General features: G+C 36.5%; 1 protein-coding gene across 1 annotated transcript in view; it reads right to left on the bottom strand.

Moving 5' to 3' along the window:
• MTHFD2L (methylenetetrahydrofolate dehydrogenase (NADP+ dependent) 2 like) overlaps positions 1-20455 on the bottom strand; it is a 98968-nt gene that overhangs the window by 59713 nt on the left and 18800 nt on the right. The window contains exons 4-5 of the mRNA XM_028506865.2: positions 9374-9526; positions 7865-7972 (exon numbers count right to left, since the gene is read on the bottom strand). Coding sequence (XP_028362666.2) covers positions 7865-7972; positions 9374-9526 — 261 coding nt within the window. The remainder of the gene's footprint in view (positions 1-7864; positions 7973-9373; positions 9527-20455) is intronic.

Genomic DNA, 20455 nt, shown 5'->3' with positions numbered 1-20455 from the left:
ATGTCTAGTTTTAGTAGTAGCCTTATTCTTGGCTCCGTTTTAGTGCCAGCCTTGCTATCCATTTTTCTTAACTACTTCTCACTTGCACTGTGCTCTAGAGGTTGCTGGGCCCCACCTTAAATACTCTGTAGACTAAGTACACTGTAGTAGCTAATATGTATTGAGTACTTACTATGTGTAAACGCTAAATTCTTTAGAAGTATTGGCTCATTTAATCCTCCTAAGAAACTCACATACTCTCATCTCAGGAGAAATGCAGACACAGAGCGGGAACTCGGGAAACACCACCAGAGAGCTCGGGCGCCTGGATGCGGGCTTTGGACTGCAGGAGCTGGGCTTCGCCAGTCACAATGGCAACTCTGGTGTGAACGGCTCGGCAGTTAAAATGAGAATGCGGGTTTTAAAGCTTAGATTTTTAGGATTGTTCTCCATTTAGTAGGAATGAAATGTGTTAATCATCCACATGAATCAATCCCCCAGGTGACCAAGTGCCCGGTCAGGGTTGGTAGTAGCATTCATGATTGTGAACCGGATTTTAAGCTGTAAAAGGCTAACCACATTCCAGCCAGACCCTCTGAAGCCCAGCCAGCCCTGCTCAGCAGGGGACAGCGCCCAGTGAGAGGAGGGGCCAAAGGACTGCTCTTTCTAGTTTTTTTAACTAAAAGTTAGTTTTTGTGTGCGGGGTCCGATTTTTAAAGCTTTATTTAATTCTTGCATTTATTTCCTGCTTTCCAAGATTCATAGATGAAAATGTACTCAGGAATCTCACTATAACGTCTGATTCTACAGACATGCTTACAAATTATAGACTAAAACTAAGTAAGCATTCCCAAGGCTCCTGCACTTGAGAGTCAAAAAACGCAGACATCGTCAAAAACTGTGCTCTGTTTACCGCCCTCCTACTCATCCTTTCTGTGGAAAAACAGTAGACCTCTGGGGTATACTAGTGCAAATATAGTAAATGTAAAAATAAATACATAAGCATGGTTATTTTTACATATAGATATTGTGTTGGTGAAAAACAATAACTTCCAGGGTCAAATACTAAATACTATTATCCTCTGAGATTCGCAGCCCTTGGGAACTATCACAGTCAAGTTATGTTTGATTTTGTTTAATCCAGATTTCTCAAATTAATTTGACTAGTTCCTCTCCCCTTTTTAAAAAATTAAAACCTATTTAAGATCTTGTGGGACATCAGTGTTCCTAATAATACAGCTTAGGAATAGCTGTATTAAAACTTTTATGACACCCTTGGTCTACCAATCAGGTGCATTTATTTATTCATTTTTGAACAAAGACTTTTTAGACGGATGGTGAAGATAAAATGGCAGAAACACAAAGCTGGTATTTGCTCTTGTGAAGTTAACTGTCAAGCGAGTGTGAACATTAATCAAAGAATGCCGTGATAAGTGACACTCACAAACCGATAAACGTTGTGAAAAGAAGTTCTTGAGTATGCCTATGGTGGCGTGTGAGAGAGGGGTGGGAGGGATGACCGGAGAAGCCTGCTGAGGAAGTCCCATCTGAGCCGAGGAATAATGAAGGAGTAGGGGGGCACGCTCACTCTTGGGGATGCTGAAGGATGGTTCAGGTAAGAAGTGAAATCAGAACAGTGAAGAGGGGAGGGGCAAGTAGAAGCAATGCTGGAAAATCCCTGGACTGCAGAAATATTCACACAGGGAAACAGAAAAAGACCTTAAAGATCAACACACTATGAGAATAAAACAAGAACAAAAGAAACGTCAGAGATATTTATTGATCAAATAGAATAGGGCCCGCACTCTTTTAAGCAGTTAGTACCTTTACATAAATAACACCACTTGCCATCAACTACATTGAAGTCATCAAATCATCATTTATATTTATATTATTTACTTTGTAAACTTTTGTGTAAACTTTTTTCTTCTAGATCTTACAATGTTTTAAATAACTTCAAGTAGAAGATATTTTATTTTTACCTGTGAGGTGAGATTTTTTTTTTAAGTTTGAAGTAAAGAGTAGTAACAGAAAGTAACTAATAAAAACTTTCCATATAAATAGTAACAGAAGGTAGACCAAAAAGGGGTATAAGATTCTTATTTAACTGTAATTACAAACCATTCATCCCTCCCTTCAACTCAGCTTTTTATTATCGAAAGCTCTATTTCTCCCTTGCAGTGCTTTGCACAATTACAATGATGAATCATTCACACCTAATTGTTTCATGGCCATCTTTCCTACCAGACGATAAGCTTAAGAGGACAGGGAAGTATCTGACTTGTTCACCATAACGTGCCCTATGCTTAGTGACACAGAAGTCAGTCCCACTGTAAGAATACAGCATTGCATGTCAGCAGCTCAAGGAAGAACAAGTTAGCCTAAACAAAATGACAGATCCTGAATGTTTTACTGGACAACACTGTGACCTCTCTGTTATTGCCATCAGCAACAACCTCCCCTCCCTCCCAGGGTCCTGAGGCCTCCTCTCTACTTCCTCGTAGTCATGAAGCATCTTCCTCCCCTGTGGCCTGATTCTTGGGGAAAAGGGAGTCTTAAGCAACTTCTATATGAATGCCTACAATTTTAAAATATTAAGAAATTAATGTATAGGAAGTACCTAGCTACTTCTCTCCCTCCTCCCCTTCCTTCCTGCTATACAGGAATTTTTTTTCAATAAATGACAAAGTTTGCTTTATTTTAACACTTTCATCTGTGGTCTTATTTTCTATAATACTGGTATAATACTTGGCACATAGGAGACAGTAAATAAACTTTTATTAATTGACAAGTTGCTTTATTACATAATAGGCCCTGTGCTAAATTTCAGAGATACAAAAAGCCTAAGACAAGATATTTGTCATTGAGAATTTCACTTCCTATAATGTGTAGGAAAGGAGAACAGGTAGATAATTAATATGCAATTGGACTAGTATTGTGTCGGCAGCACATACAATATGCAAAGCTTAGAAGATCTGGGCCACATCCTGAAAGACAGGTGGGAGGTGAGAGGAAAGCTGGTGAGTGATGAAAAATGGCATTCCACACACAGGGCACAGCGTATGCAATGGCAAGGAGGCAAGGAAGAGGCCATGTGTTTGGGGAACATGTGTGTTTCTATGGAGCCTCAGCATAAGGACCCGAGAGAAAGCACCAGGAGGAACGGCTGAAAAGGTAGGTTGGAGCAGACCACAATATCCTTCCGAGTGATGCCTGGAACAATCAGACTTACAGACTTTACCAAAGGAATGTGTTGTGCTGGTAATAAAATAAATTATGCCTCAGAGGTCATGGTGAAAGAGAAAATGAAAGAAAAAGAGAAAGATTCTAACTTCAATTTACATTTAAATAATGTTTAATGTAAGTTTCAACAGTGTAATCATCCCACTTGTTTGATATGAGAATACATGATATTTTCCAAGTACAGTGTTTTTCAGATCCTAGCTGTCTGAATTGAGGAGACATTGAAAATGAAACAGTACTCTTACTATGCAGCTGAGAAAATGAGACTAGCACACGGATTTGATTTTTTCTATTGTTTTCCACTCTGCAAAACTCAAAGCTGTAATTCAGTCAAGTCTAATCAACATAGAGACATCACGAAACATAATATCCTAATATCTTATCGTGAGGACTTCTAACTTCGGGGTCATGCGATGGGAGGGACAGACACCAAACGCCTGCCCGCCTCCCTGACCCAGTTTGACAATGGCTCATTCCAGAGGCAGCAAACACCCCACTCCACTCCACTGCCAAGGCGAAGAGTCTGAGTATTGATCACTTTGCCTCACTCCTGCATTTCTAGATGTTCCTGTTTGGCTCCTCTCTTAGAAACCCCAGAGTGCCTGACCCCACCTGGCACTGGGCTGAGCTTAATCACACAGACCACACACATCATGTTGCAGTGCGTGGAACATCCACTCCTGTCTCACTACCTGAAGGCACCTCCTGTAGGTGAGAGATGATGCTCTTGGGCGGGTGAAGCTGTTCATTTTCACATCTGGAACCAATTTTTGCAAAGGAAAGGCACTCTACTAGCAAAATATCTCATGGTTTTCCATTTAGATAGGATGGTCCTTGAATGAAAAATACCTGATATACAGAAAGTTGCAACAGAATGGCAGCTTGAGTGCAAAAGCTGAACACCAATACAAAAGCAGTGCTTTGAAAAAAACGGTGTCCAAAGGTGAACCCTGAAGATGCAAACTCATCTTCAGGAAACAGAGGACAAAGTATTTTCGCCACTACCTGGGTGTTTCATAGAGTTAAGTACTGAGAGCACATTGCCTGAATGAAATCAAGAATATCCCTGGTTCCCCAGAACTGTAAGCAACATCAGTTGGTTGACGGTCCTTTTAAAGTGCTGTTTAAAAAGTCCCAGCACCAATTCCACTGCATTGACGCCACACCTTTTGGTTAAAAGGGGCACATGGAACCCATGTTGCGGCCATTTAGGGGGATCTGTTTAGATGAGACATCCTACATAAAATATAAAAATATGCAGAAATTTGCTAATTATCTAAAAGAATTTGAAATAAAATCATATGCATTCCTTTGGTGAAAAAAATCATAATGCTTTGGTCATTGTGGCACTTTGTTATCTTGAAGGGGAAAAAACTGTTTTAGAGAAATTGCAGAACTTCTCTCTTGCTTCCTCACGGTCAAGTTAAAAATAAAGACATTGTGCTAAAGCCAATGGTTTTGGTTTTCATTCCAAAAGAAGCTGAAACTGGGCAGGTTACTACATACAAAGAAGGTAAGAAAATACACTGTGATTAATGGGTAGTGACAATGGTACCCAAACATCCTAATAAGTAGTAGGGGTTGTGAGAACAGACTCCCCACTATCAGTCTCTTTATGTTCCCCACTTAACCACGGGCTTCCCTAAGCAACTAGCATGTTTGCTTAAGGATACCAAATTTATTTTGTCTCACTGAATATTTATAATTCAAAGCACCCATACTTATATATCATGCCTACCACTATCATCAAGGCCATAAGCTCACGGAGGACAGGAACTATTTCTCACCTACTCCCTATGAACTACATAGTGGCTGTGATGGCACGTCCTCAGCAGAAGGCACCCACCCTGTAGTGTCCTGCTGCATTGAGTACCCGCGCTACCCATTGATCTCAAGATTTTGGCACATTTTCTGTCCTCTAAATATTTCAAGCCCATGAAAAATTAAAAGATCTTTCTTACAAAACAGCAGGGGTCCACATCTTAAATAATCAAGACTACAATTAGCCATGAGTAGCCACATATTACTTAAGCTAAATGACAGTATGGCCATTTTTATCTAGTGCAATTATCTTTGGTTTTAAAACACAAATGAATCAGAGTTCTGAGTCTCTACTAACAAAGAAATACACTATGAGCTGAATGCTCAACATTGTGAGTGTCATCAGAAAAAGTTCTATAGATATGAATTGGCCAAGTTAATCCTCCTTCATTATTTCCATTAGTTAACAATGTACACATAGTTATTTATATACAATAACTACACAGACATGGGCATTTGAAATATTAACTTCCCCACAGACTCCAAATCTTCAGTAAACAGCTCTCAACAATTCATTATATTAATCATATAAGTCAGCACACTCCTATTAAATATGCATGAGATTAAATACCACCCATGTTACAAACTGTTCAACATCATTTTAACATAATTTGTTACCTTTTAGATTCTATAATTATAATAGTACCTAGGTGCTGCTATAATAAATGTAAATTTAACTACTGTTTTAAGTTATCAGTAATATATAACTAATTCCATTTTTGATTCAATTTTTAACATGCATTCAAATGAGAATGTTTTATAACACAAACTATAAAGTATTTATAAAGTTAATATGTTTTATGACATAAGAATATCTAATTTAAAATTATATTAACAAAGGCTAAGTTAATTTTTTTAGACTTATATATGACAAATAATTCAAAATTAAAATTTATCAAGCGGTTAGCTTACAATTTATTGACATCTACAAGAAAAAGTATCCTGTAAAGTATGGACTATCACGATGTCATATTTCTAATCAAATACTTTATAGGCTTTATAAATTCTACATTTTTGCAAATTATTGCAACAAAGACTAGATTTGATCCAAAATAAAGCAAACATAAAACCCAACAGGAAAAAAAATTAAATGAAGGTGAAAAATACATCATTAACCTTGGATCGTGTTACTCTAAACTTCATGATTAGTGCGGCCACAGATTATTAACTAGATCATAATAATGGAAATAGCAGTGACAGCCACAGCGCACATGTACAAGGGCTTCCTTACCTTACTATGTCAGGCACTATAATTAGCGCTTTACATTCATATATTGTTTAATTTTCACAATAATTCAGTGAAGGAAATGCTAATATTATACACATTCCACAGATGAGGGAAGTGGAGGTGTACAGCTGATCACCGTATTTTTAGGACTAAAAGATGCACTGGGCCATAAGATGCACCTAGGCTTTAGAGGAGGAAAATAGGAAAAAAAATTTGAGGCAAAAAATGTGGTAAAATATTTAATAACCTGTGACCCCACTTCACCGCCGCTGCCCCCCCACAAGCCAGGTCAACTACATTCGGAATATAAGATGCACTCCGCCCTTTTCCTCCCAGATTTGGGGGGTGCATCTTATAATGCAAAAATCACAGGAAATGACTTGTCTGAGGGCGCAGGGCTCGGCAGGACAGGGTCTGACTCAAAGTCTATCCTCCTAAACACACGGTCAGTGCTCAGCTCCCAGCCCTGAGTTACCACTTCCTTGTGTGGCCTTGGTACGCCACCTGAAGTCTCTAAAGCTCATTTCCTTTAGCCCCTAAATGCAAATAATACGTGTATGCCAGAATTATTGAGAAGTAAGCAAAGACAGTTTATGAGAAAGTATTATACAGTTGTGCAGCTTGTTATTGTTACATTATTGATGAGACAAAATGGAAACCTGAAAATGAAAAAACTGTTTATTGGCTCTTGGCCAGGATTTCCCAACCAAAAAAGTATACCTACATAAACTGCCTGGTTGTTTTACCTCGCCTGAGATAGAACCTATTACATACAGGCAAATATGAATCAATATTTTTTATTATACCCTAGGGGAGATAGACAAGCCCTAATAGACTAAGACAGAAGTGAAGAGTAAAACTAGAAATGTAACTTTGTAGATGGTTATTATAAAAACTGTGTTCCCACCACCAGCTTTGGCCTTTCAAAAACTTCTTCAAACTAAGGCTTTTTAAAGTTCCCTGGAGTCACTACCAGGCTCTGACTGACTGGGATCCACACACACATTTTGATTTGTGGCAGTATTTAAATCCTTAGGCCCAGGAAGGAAAATCAGTTTTCCAGTGTTATCATTCACCGTTTTAGATAAAAAGGGTGTTATCATTGGGCTTACTTTTTCATAGGGCTTTTTAGCTTAAAAATTATTTCATATGCATTATGTCAACCCAGATTAAAACAGGTATTTGAAAATTTGAAATCAGGAAACTAAAATTCGCCAAGGTTAATGATAAGAAATCGATATATCTGTGCACTGGTGTTGTGCTGTGTGTGTGTGTGTGTGAGTATGCAGATATTTGTCATGTGATTTTATGGGGACATCTACTAGCTTCCCACTTTTCTTAATATCTATATTGTTAATGATTTAGAGAAAGTATATATGGCCAAAATAAAACACAGGAACAAAGTAGCTACACATTTCCAGTAATTCTTTTATTCACGTCCAAGGTGCTCATGTAATTAGATGAGGAATAAAGGAAACCTTCATTCGCATGAACCTGCAAATACACTGAGTCGCAAGTTCACACATTTAGATGTGATGACTGTGAGAAGTAAGAAAACTGTAAAGGTGCACAGACTCCCCAGGCCCCGCCTACCTCCCGGCCGCTCGTGTTCTCCATCGGTGTGCAACAGCATGGCGATGGGCATCCCTACATTCTTGGATCTTCCAGCCACAACCACGTTTTTCCCAAATGTTTCGATTCCTTAGAACGGAGTTTGATTTAAATAGTCAACAGCAAGAAGCAAATAAACGTTTGACCAGCAGCTGAAACACTCTTTAAAAACTTCTGATTAAATTTGAATTATTGTGTGGCTTGCCTATAATGTGTCCACATTCATTATTTATAAATATTCTTTTAATACCTCTTGGGTTTGCCACTTTCTCTATGATTATGTCCCCATAGAAAAAACTCACAAATATTTTCAAGTTGCTATTAAATTATTTTTTAATCATTTTTTATTGTTACTCTATTACAGTTGTCCCAATTTCTCCCCTTTGCCCTCCTCCACCCATCCTACTGTCAGTTCCCACACTGTTGTCCATGTCCATGGGTCATTCATACATGGTCTTTGTCTAGTTCCTTTCCCTTCTTTCCATTAAATTACTTTTAAGTACTGAGATTCATGTGAAGAGTTAGAAGTACAGAGACTTAAAACATATTGACTGCTAATTACAAAGTAAGCAAAGTACAACAATGCCAACTTTAATTGGCAATTACACTTTGAACACAACTGGAAAAAAATGAAGTAGGAAAAAAAGTATTTTTCACAAAGTTCATGCACTTTACTCCATAGGAGAGAAGCATTAAACTAGAGACTTAAAAAGATATAAAATATAAAACAGCAGATTTAATACACTTTACCTCTTTTGGGCATAGTTTCTTCATACGGGAAAAGAAGATGTTAGAATTGCTTTCTGCCCCCACTACTAAGATTCTAAGAGTATAACTCTAGGATCTGCTTTCCCTTGAAAATTTTCTCTTTCAATTGGAAAAAGCAGATTAGAAAGGAGAAGAGGCTGTCACAAATGGAAGTGACAGTGGTGGAAGCAGGAGAATCATCAATATAGAAGGCAATCAAAAGGCAATACGGGGTCAATTAATATAGAGGCAAACGTCTCTACACACCTGTGAGATCTACATTGGTATTTACTGCATAGTTCAAAGGTAAATGTTTGTAATTAAAAACCTAGATCATTAGAAATGATTCAAATATGTTTAGCACATTCTGTTTTTAAAGGTAAGGAAATATATAATACATTCTAGAAAATGCACATCAAAATACATTATTTTTAGCTTAAAAGTAAGGAGGCAAACCTATTACTAGAAAATTCACTCCCTGTAAGATGCAAGCACAGTTACCCACAGTTTATTTTATTTTGGATTATTCCTTGACTTATACAACTTTACATTTTTCTACAGGCTGAAATTTTATGACTTATCATTTTCTTTCACTCAGTAGAACTGAGGTTGTTCCATCAAGGCAATGTACAAATGTTTGGTTTGGCACGGAGCACCCACGTCCCACAGACCACAAGTTACCCACCTGTCCTTTTGATTATTTCCCACGGAGCACCCACGTCCCACAGACCACAAGTTACCCACCTGTCCTTTTGATTATTTCCCAGACAGCACTGGCAGTGGCAGGTATGAGAGAATGCTGATCAAGGCACAGTCTTCCAATATTGATAATATGAAATCCATCTACGTCCTTTTCGGGGGCAATCCCGTTGCATACTGTTCGCTCATCCACGTGGTCTGAAATGTAAACAAAATTGGTGTAATTTTACAACTGCTTTTTACTTGGCAGCCTGGAAACTGAAATGTGAGGACCTACAACCAGATCACTTATGACTCAGCTTCAGTAAAGGTGTAAAATCCTCATTCTGTTTTTTCCCTTTGTACCAAAATAGGGAGACAAAGTGCTCCTGACCAATGGCCGCATTTAACTGCTGAGTGAGAATAGGCATGTAGAGGGCCAGAAGTGGCTGGCTGATGGAAGGAACATGTCTGCAAAATAAAACAATACCAATGAGATCTGGGAAAGCCCAGGTGATAAGTCTTTGCCCCAGTAAGTTTGCAAGTTTAAATCTATGTTTTTACTACACAATTCCACAGATAGGCTTTTATTAAATATTTCTAGCATTAGATTAAAAGGGTCTTGTTAGTGCTAAAAATAGTCATTACACCATTAGCACCTAGCTTCGTCCCAGAAGACATAGCAAAAAAGCAGATATCGAGCACACACAGACATACACACATGTCATTTCCCCGAAGCACTAGCACATTGAAATCCAAAACATCATTACAGTTTCCTGTCTGAAAGAAAAAGAGTGTAACTTGAGTAATGAACTAATCAAATGAGATATGAGACACCAATGGTCTCATTTGGAAAAGTAGTAAGAATAGAAATATAAAATAGGCTCTTACTACTCTATGAAAAGCGGCTTAGCTTACCTTAAAGCCCAACAATTAACCCACGTACCTAAAATATTAAAATAAAGGTATGTTTGCTACATAAAATTTCTTTGTTCATTACACAATGAATGCCTCTCAGATATAATATTTAAGAACATTACCAAAGACCAAGTTTGCATTGTTTTCAAAGACTGATACCTTGCACCTTGGATCGCTGGTGGTGTACAAGTGAAACTACTGCCTCTTCGTTTTAAATAGATCTAATTTGTCATCATTGGACTACCAAAGTCCTTTACATATACAAAAGTAGGTATTTGCATCATAGTCAAATAGAAACTGGGTGATCTGTCCAATCAACGGATTTTCACTTTCAAGAATTTTATTCATTCTACAACATTCTAAAAGAGTAAGAACTCCATCTGTTTTCTCTGAAGTTAGAAGGTAATTAAATAGGTTCCAGCAAAAATTTTCAAAAATTAACTGTTCAATTTACTATCTGAGGACCAAAAACCTGTTCTTTTTTCAATCTGGATGATGATGATTATAAGCATGGTAATAATATCGATGATTCAGTTTTTCAACACCTACCACTCACGAAGAAGAAGGTTTATGTTATGGGTATTTTTAAAAATGGAATCAAAAGCTTTGTAGTTTTTTTAAAAAAACATATATTTAAATATCCATTATTGATCTAAGGCTTAAATTAGTTCATCTCTAAGTTTAAAATTGGCTAATGTAGGTATGGACTAACCATAGAGTGAAAGAACTCAACAAAGGCTCATTTCTAGAGTTTGAGAGCATCTTCTTACACTGAATTTTGCCATCCACTGGTCTGTACTGTTTCATTCACTAAAAATAACAGTAAGTTGTAACAGATAATCCATCTCACACAATAGCTGAAGGAATAAAGAAGAGATGTATGCATCTGGAACTCTGGAGGGAAGCACTGGAGACTGGTGACCGCAGACCAGTCCCGTGAGGCACTCCTTCACCTTCGACTCTGATCGCCATTCAGAACACTTTTGCCTTAGGCTAATTATATGATAGTTGTTTAAAGGCAGATGGGTGGACATATAAAAGGTGGGAGGTGCAGGAAAACTGCTTATTCATGTATTGGTTATTTAGTCTGAAAGGAAAAGAACCTATTTCAGTAGCTTAAAAATGTTTACATTATAAAAATCAATGAAACCAATTCATACATCATTTTTATGTAGTTCTATGTTAATTCAACAGTGGGTTAAATCTCCCATTTTTTTTTTTGCTTGGAGAGATGTACCTTTTTTATTATGCAATGTATAGCATACAGCAGTAGTGTGAAATAGTGTGTCTTAAGACTTCAACAGTGCTCTACAGTGTTCATGTCACCACCACACCAGTTTCCCCTGTATCTTCACAGTCCCTGGGGACAAAGATGAAGCTCAAAGAGTTTGAGACTCAGTCAAGATCAAACCACCACTAGGAGTAGGAGTTAGAATTTAAATACACATCTTTTTGCTCTAAAACCAGGTATTTCCTTATGTATTACACAGAAACCATAAATATTAAGCATCTTAAATACTGCTTAACATTTAAAATTAGACCCTCATCCCTTCTATTCTGGCATTTCATAAATCTAAAATATCCCAGGGAATGTAATGTACTGTTTTTTCCAGGCCTTCAAATATAACACTATTACTAGATTCACTAATATGTGTCTAAACACATGTATCCAACATTTTATAACCAATTCTACCTTTTGTCATACGAGAAAGAGAAATAAACTCCTTTCATGCTTTTGACTGACTGCTACTGAATGTCCCCAGATATCTCATTCCTGGGGCCCATGTCTTGAAGAGAAGGAGTAACCATGAAACCCAATAGTATCAGTTTCTTCCCTCAATGGTTGTAAAACCTTTTTCATTCATAATGCATTGGCAAACAGCTAATCACTTAATATCCCACCCCAGTGAATGGGAAAACTGGCATTATTCACTTTGTGTGTATTGTCCCCTTCTATTTAAGATCACGAGAAGTCATTATGTCTTGCCAGAGAAAAAAGTCATCAAATTAAAACACTGTAATAAGACAGCTCAGAGAATGTCTTGCGGGACCACAGTATAGAACTGTAATTTATTTATAGTATGTTTAATTGCCTTTGGACAAGGCATAGAAAAAAGGGATCAATACAAATTGCTGGTTTGTTTTCCACCCAAGGATTTTTACATTAATTTCCATTAAAATACCTCTTCACACCTCCCAATGCCTGTCGGATAAATGCAAGCTCATTAGCACAGTACATTATGTAACCTTTGTCTTGATTATATCCCTCCCCACCATTGTTCCCTCTCTTCAAGTGCCCTATCCTTTTCCAGTCAATCTCATCACACAGTTCTGACTCCAGTCACACCAAACCACGTCCCACCCCCAAGCTCTTAGCAGTAATTCTTACATTTCTGTGCTGTTGCCCAGGATTATTTTTTATCACTCATTTCTTCCTCCTTGTTCATTCACACCCAACTTATTCTTCAATACGTTGATCTGTTGCTACCTGTTTGCTCATCACTGATTGAAATGATACTTTTTTTCCTCTGCTCTCCAGAAGAACTACTATAAAAAGCTCTTCGCACATTAGTTCAGTTAGTTGATCACATTAGTGATTTAATTACATCTCTCACTCATGAGTGTGAGCATTTAGGGCACAAACTTGTCTTATTAAACTGATTCACCCATAGCCTTCTCCATCTCAGTTGATGGCAATTCCATCCTTTTGTATGACTTGCCAAAAAAAACCCCGCAGTCATTCTGAACACCTCACTTTCTTTCATATCCAGCCTCCAATACATTGGAAAATCTGTCGGCTCCTTGTTCACAGCATATCTAGCACGTCACCACCCTCACCGGTGTCCATTGCTACTTCTCTGTTCGGCTTTTTTCTCTCCTGTGAATTCTCGCAACAGCCTCCTAATTATTTCCCTGCTTTGACACTTGCATCCATACAGTCTACTCACAAAATAGCAGGTGTTACATTTGTGAAATGCATGTCTGATCACACCACTCTTCCTGAAACCCTGCTCTTCTTACTGTCCCCCAACCATGTCAGTCTCTTCCCACCTTGGCTATCTCTTTTCTGCCTGCCTGGAGCCTTTCCAAAAAAAAAAAAAAAAAAAGGAAGAAAGAAACCGTTACTGACTAAATTCCACATTCCTTATAAGGACGATTCTGACCACATTATTTAAAATGTAGGTTCTATGTCTGATAATGTTGAAGTTATTTACACTAGACTTCAAAGAAAAATAAACAACTCACAAAAAAACTGTAAACATTAGAAAAATTATATTAAAAACAACTATTTTAGCCTGGCTGGTGTAGCTCAGTGGATTGGGCATGGGCTGCAAACCAATGTGTGGCAGGTTCGGTTCCTAGCTAGGGCACATGCCTGGGTTTCAGGCCACGGCCCCCAGCAACTGCACATTGATGATTCTCTCTCTCTCTCTCTTTCTTCCTCCCTTCCCTCTCTAAAAATAAATAAATAAATCTTTAAAAAAAAACAACTATTTGAAAACACTGGAAAGTCACTAGAAGTAGAAAGATTTTGGAGGCTACTCCAGACACAGGACAACTGGAATTTGGATAGAAATCTGCAGTCTTACTTGCATAAAGAATCAAATAACAGCCCTGGCTGATGTGTCTCAGTGGATTGAGTGTCGGCCTGCAAACCAAAGGGTCATCTGTTCGATTCCCAGTCAGGCACATGCCTGGGTTGCAGGCCAGGTTCCGATTAGGGTCATGTGACAGGCAACTACACAATGATGTTTCTCTTCCTTTCTTTTTCTTTCCCTCCCCCCTCTCTAAAAATAAGTAAATAAAATCTTAAAAAAAAGAATCAAAGGACAAAGTTTGATGCTACTATAGCAGTTGGAAATTAAAGGGATACATCCAGAAAAGAAGACAGCCAGAGGCGGGAGACTCAAACTGTGTCTACAGATTCTTCCCAAACCTCTGACTGATTCCTGAACAACACACATGGGAAGCCCCTCTAAGACGAAGAGAACTAACCAGATTGAGCTGTGGCTCACCAAGAGGAAAGCAAAGCTTGAAGTCCTAAATACGATAGGCATTCACAAAAAATACACAGCTAACATTGTATCTAATAATGAAATGCTGAACCTTTCTCTCAAGATTGGAAGTAGATAAGGGTGGCCATTCCCACCACTTCTGTTCAATGTTTTATTGGAATTCCTAGGTGGTATAAGGAGATAAGGAGAAGAAAGAAGATGCCTAAAGTTCAGAAAGGAAGAAGTAAAACCCTCTAGCCACAGATGGCATGATTGTTTATGCACATACCCTAAAGATTTACAGAACAGAAGAATTAATAAAATGAATGTAGCAAGATCACAGAGTACAAAGTCAATATACAAAGAAATCAATTTTATTCTTGCATACTAGCAGAAAATGCTAGAAAATTAAATTAAAAAATTTTATTTACAATAGAGTTCAAATCATATAACACTTAGGAGTCAATTTTAAAATTTTGAAGATAAACTCTGTAATGAAAACTATAGAACACTGCTGGATGTTAACTCTTCCAAACTGATTGATTCCCAGTCAGGGCACATGCCTGGGTTGTAGTAGATTCAGTGTAATCTGTATCATAATCCTATGAGGTCTTTTGGTAGAAGCTGACAAACTGATTCTAAAATTTATATGTCAATGCAAAGGACTTAGAATATCCAAAGCAATCTTGAAAATGAGGAAGTTTTCTTAATTGATAAGATAAAAATCTTGTACATTTTGATAAGAATCTTAGTTACATTGGAGTTTGTATTTTTCAAAATTTATAGATGAGTACATTTAAGATGTGTGCATTTCAATGCATGTAAATTTCATAGGAAAATATAAATACCATAAATAATGATATGCACATTGAAGTTTTAGGGGCACATTAAGTGTTTTCACCTTTAAGTGTTTCAAAAATAGGATGAATTGATAGATGAATAAATGGAAAGATGTGACAATGCAAATATAGAAACATGTTAACAATTATAGAACCTAGATTCAGGGCACATGGTTGTTCCCTGTACCATTCTTTTAACTTTTCTGTGTATTCAAATTTGTCATAATAAAATATTGAGGGGAAAGCAAAAACACAACCTGTCCCCCAATATCTTGATCCTCTTTACCATGCTCTACTTTTTCTGTTTTCCCAGAGTGTATCAACTCCTAATAAATATAATTACTTACCGTGTTCATTTTCTATTGTCTCTCTCTCCTGCTACTCCACAAAGGAAGGTATTTTTTAACTTTTTTTTCACTGATATATTTCTACCACATGTACACATTTATTAAATAAATGGCTACTATTACCCTTAATCTATAAATAAAGAAACTAAGACAAAGAAATGGACAACTGAGGGCAATTAGAACAGGCTGCCATGAGGAAAAGATATCTGATCTTTCTATATCCTCTGACTTCTATCTTTTAAAAATATAACACAAAACCAAAGATGGCTTTCATTAAAATCTTGATTTATCAATATCTTTTCATCTCTATAACTAGATATCTGGCACTTTTACATCCTCTGATATAAATTTAATGTAAATGATTCATGTTTGTTTTTCATTTATTACTTCTTTTCAGGACTTGAAAAATCAGAAATTTCAAGCAAAGCTTTATCCTAATAAACATGAATAAAAGGCCTTTGAAAATTCACTCATGTGTCCATTCAAATATTTACTGAGTGTCTACCATGTGCCTAGTACAGTTCTAAGTGTTTAGGATGTGTAAGTGAACTAGACAGACAAAATTCTTACCTTGTGGAGTTTACATTCTAATGAAATAAATGTCAGCCAAATCAAATTATTTAGCTATGGCCTCTTAATGAGTTAATTATTTTTAGGAGTAAATGAGAGATACTTATAAAAGCTGTTCACACTCTTCTCAAGTCAATAAATAATTTTTAAGTTACACCCTATGGGTTCTACATCAAGGTTTCAAGATAAAATATTTACAAGCTGCTTACCACTTGCCCAATATCATTTAAGATTTGTTTCATCATCAAGGAGTGAGGAGATGAAAAAGAACTAGGAAGTGACTGTAAGCTCACTGTGCCTCTCCACCCCAAATCGAGAATACAGTAGAGCTTGGAGGATGAGTTGGAAGTATTCTCCAGGCCAGAAAGGGGTGGATCTGTCTCTCCATCATTCCTTAGCCTCTTTCTCCCATAGCCATAAAAACTGCAACAACATTCCAGGCCGGCTTACTTCACAGACTATAAAAAAATAATTAATGGAATTGGAACCTACATGTCACGCAAAGGTTACTACCTCTGCCTTGCGTGTGTCTCCTGAGTGATCCAAAAGTATGTGGAGATCCAAAAATTGCCTGGAAGTAGCATTGAAAACACCTTGGTTTGTTAAGTCCCCAGTCTCGTAGGTACTATGCAAAATGACTTTTATCAAATAGATGTCACAGCCCTCTAAGCAGTGTGTATTCTATAGAGGAAAGCACTCGGATAAGTGAGTGTGTCTGTTCTATTTAGTTTCTTTACACGTAAGGGAAAAGAAGAAATGCTGTGTTGGGGGATCTTGCTTGAATACTTTCAAGGACAGCTAGTTTCAAATTGTTTACTAACTACCACTTCCCTCTAGTGCCTAACATGGAATTGTATAGAGATTGAATTCTAAGTAAATATTCATTGAATTTGATAAATGAATGAAGAGGGTCACAAAGCAATCATATAAATATATCTCCCAAAAGACTTTCTACAAAGAAATATCCAGGTGTTTAAAAGTCTTTTGATTTTGATCAATTCTTGACCCAAGTTGAATACACTAAAAAATAGATGAGGTTATCATGGTAAAATGACAAGAAAAGGATGGAAAAAGAAAAGAAGTGACCTCTGTTTTCAAGAATTCCAGATTTTAAATGTACTTTGAGAAGTAAATCATCCTAAATTACATGATATAACCTGTACAAGGTAGCGAGTACTCAATAAGATGTGATTATATAGATCTGAGTGACTGAAAAACTCTTGGGATGGATTCCACCTGAGTAAGAGTGGAGAGGGACGTGATGGCTCCAGAGACCGGCCAAGCCCACGGCTGTGTAAATTACATGTCAGTGATTTATTCACTCAGCTTCCAGTAGAAGCCATTAACTTTTTTTTTTCTAATCACTGCTTTCTCAATGTTGCCATCATGTGGTCAACATATTCCACATACAGGAGAGTCACTTTTCACTTTGTTCCTTTTGCTCATAAATTCTTTGATAAAAATGTTACCTATTAGAATTTTTTAACTGGATGGATGGTACTATAGGAATGGTTTTGTTTCCATGTGAATACCCAAATCTCATCTAAAAGAATTTGAAATAAAATATCTATTCAAAATCCGGCTTTTTTCTATGAATAAACTTAAAAAGTATAAAATGGTTGAGTCATAATGTATGCCTTGTGACACAATTTCAATACTGATACAAGCACAATCCAATTATAAATAGTTATTTTTCATAAGATAGGTAGATGCAAATCCACCACCCCAAACAAAAGTTACTACGGCGTTGACAATAATCTATATTTAACCATGTGACCCACCCATTAACCCATCCTGTTTCTGCTCCAAACTGATGTAGACTTTATCCCAAATCCTGTGTTTATCATTTCTGTGTCTTCCTTTTCACAGTTTTATTGCATTGACTTGTTTTCCAGAAATTCATCAAAATTACCATTTAATTGTTCCCATCTGTCTATGGCTCCTGCAATTCCTCTTTCAGGTACGTGGATCTTGATGGTGACTCTGGACTTGACTCTGCCCCTCCAGATTCTGGAATGGCGGCTTGTCCTGAGACATCAGCTCTCTGATGGCTCAGGAAAAATACTGATTTTCAATTGGCTCAGCTTTTTCTTGTTGTAAGGTCAAGAGGATTCATGTTAATCCGTCAGAAGTTGGGTTTTGCTTAATTGGGTTGTTTTTATTTTCTTGTATTGATTTTTGAGAGCTCTTTGTATATTCTGTATATACATGTTATCAGATACATACTTGGCAAATATTTTCTTCTAGTCTGCCTTATCTTTTCATTCTTTTAACAGAATCTTTTAAAGAGCATACATTTTATATTTTGATGAAGTCTACCTTACCAAATTCTCCTTTCATATCCAAATAAAATTCAATTGTTCCAGTACCATGTGTTGAAAAGCATACCATTTCTGCACTAATTTATCTTTCCACTTTTGTCAAAATTCAGCTGTCATTATAGTTGGGTTATATTTCTGGGCTTTCAGTTTCTTCTAATGATCTCTTTTTTCATTTTGGTTCCAATGCCACACAGTTTTGATTCATGTATCTTTATAATCAGTCTTAAAATCAGGCAGTATTAATCCTCGAACTACGTCACTCACTTTCAAAGTTGTTTTGACCATTCTAGGTAATTTACATTCCCAAATAAATTTTACAATTTGTCAATTTCTACCAAAAAAAGTATGCTGGATTTTGATTCATCTACAAATCGATTTGAAGATAATCCACAGCTTAACAATATTTGGTCTCCCAATCCATGGCTATAGTATATTAACATGCAGATTATTTAAAAGTGTGTTATTTAGTTTCTACATATGAGGGAATTTTCCAGATACTTTTCTGTTAGTGATTTTTAATTTAATCCCATTTTGGTGAGGAAACACACTTTAGGTGCCATGAATCTTTTTAAACAATGTAAATAATTTTACGACCTAAAAATGGTATGTCTTGGTAAATGTACTTTGTGGACTTAGAAAAAAAATACTCTTTGTTGTTTTCTAGGAGAGCGTTCTATGAATGTCAATTAGGTCAAATTGGATGACACTGTGTTTTCAATCTATATTATGATCTTTTGTCCATTTGTCCCCTTAATTATTAAGAGAGAAGTATGGAAATCTGTGATTATAATTTTCAATGTGTTTATTTTCCTTACAATTCTATTAGTGTTTGTTGAATGTATTTTGAAGCTTCCTTCTTAGATATATAGATAATTAAAGTTGTTATTAATTTTTAATAAACAGCTCCTTTATTACTGTGGAGTGACCTTATTTATCCCTGGTAATATTCATTGCTCCATCTGATATTAATGTAATTGCTTCACTTTCTTTTTATTAGTGTTAGCATGATATACCCTCCTCATCATTTTGCTTTAACCTCTCTGTCTTTCTTCTTGAAGTGTGTTTCTTACAGGCAGCATACAGGTGAGTCTTGCTTTTTACCCACTGCGACAACCTCTAGTATTTATCTAGGTTACTTAAAACACTCCATTTTATGTGACTAAAGCTATCAACTGCTATGTGTTTTCCTTGTTATCTTCCCCCTTTTTGCTTCCCTCCTTTAGGCTAATTAAATGTTTTTAATAATTCCATTTTATCTCCTTTGCTTCAGCTATAGCAATTTATAGCTATAAATCTATCTTCTTCCTTTGCTTTCTACCCGAAATTAGTACATGGAAACTGCTTGTACGTTCTATTTAGTCCTTATGCAAACCTGTTCTCCAACATCAGAATTATAATTCTAACTTGGAATTTCTTTTACTTAAGATATTGCCCTAATTATAAAAAATAATCTCAGATTTGTAATCATAAAATAATTCAAAATTCAAGATTATTAGCCAGATGATAGAAAACGAAGGTGTAATTAATGAGAATCATTTCATTTGTTCATTTACTCATTGTTTCAATGGTGCTTATAACAATCCTATAAGACAGGAGAGACTGCCTCAAACCACTTCCACATGGACACCCATCGAAAAGACTAATGTGTTCCATTTCTTCTGCAAAACTTGCAGGCTGATGGCCAGAATTTGCCAAAAGAATATCAGAGAGTAGTTAATAAACTACTCCTGCCTCTACTGAATGAGTTTCGTGATAATCAAGAAATAATTGTGTATATATCCCAATCTGTTTTGCCAGTTATTTTGCAGTAAATTATGCAATTTAATTTAAAATGATATATAATCAAATAACAACAGAGTGTAAAAAGAAAACAGTTGTTATTTTTATGGAAATTAAGTTGAATGCTCTGGGAAGATGCTTGAGAACTAAAAAGAATTAGTAATAACTTAGAAAGGGCAAGACAACTGTGAAAACTGGGAGGCCTTTCTAAAACACAGCCAGATTTTTACTCAAATTCACCTCCTTCTGAAAATTATAGGCAATGAATTAAAGCCAGAAGATGATAAAAAATTCCAATCACTGGGTTCCAAAGGGTCCTGGACCCTCAATGAAAGATTGATCAATAAATGAGTACTTAAATGTTGTATGTTATAATGTA

The sequence above is a fragment of the Phyllostomus discolor genome, chromosome 1, assembly GCF_004126475.2.
Source record: "Phyllostomus discolor isolate MPI-MPIP mPhyDis1 chromosome 1, mPhyDis1.pri.v3, whole genome shotgun sequence".
NCBI lineage: Eukaryota > Metazoa > Chordata > Mammalia > Chiroptera > Phyllostomidae > Phyllostomus > Phyllostomus discolor.
Note: the sequence above shows the minus strand (reverse complement) of the source record. Positions and strands in the feature narration are given on the sequence as shown.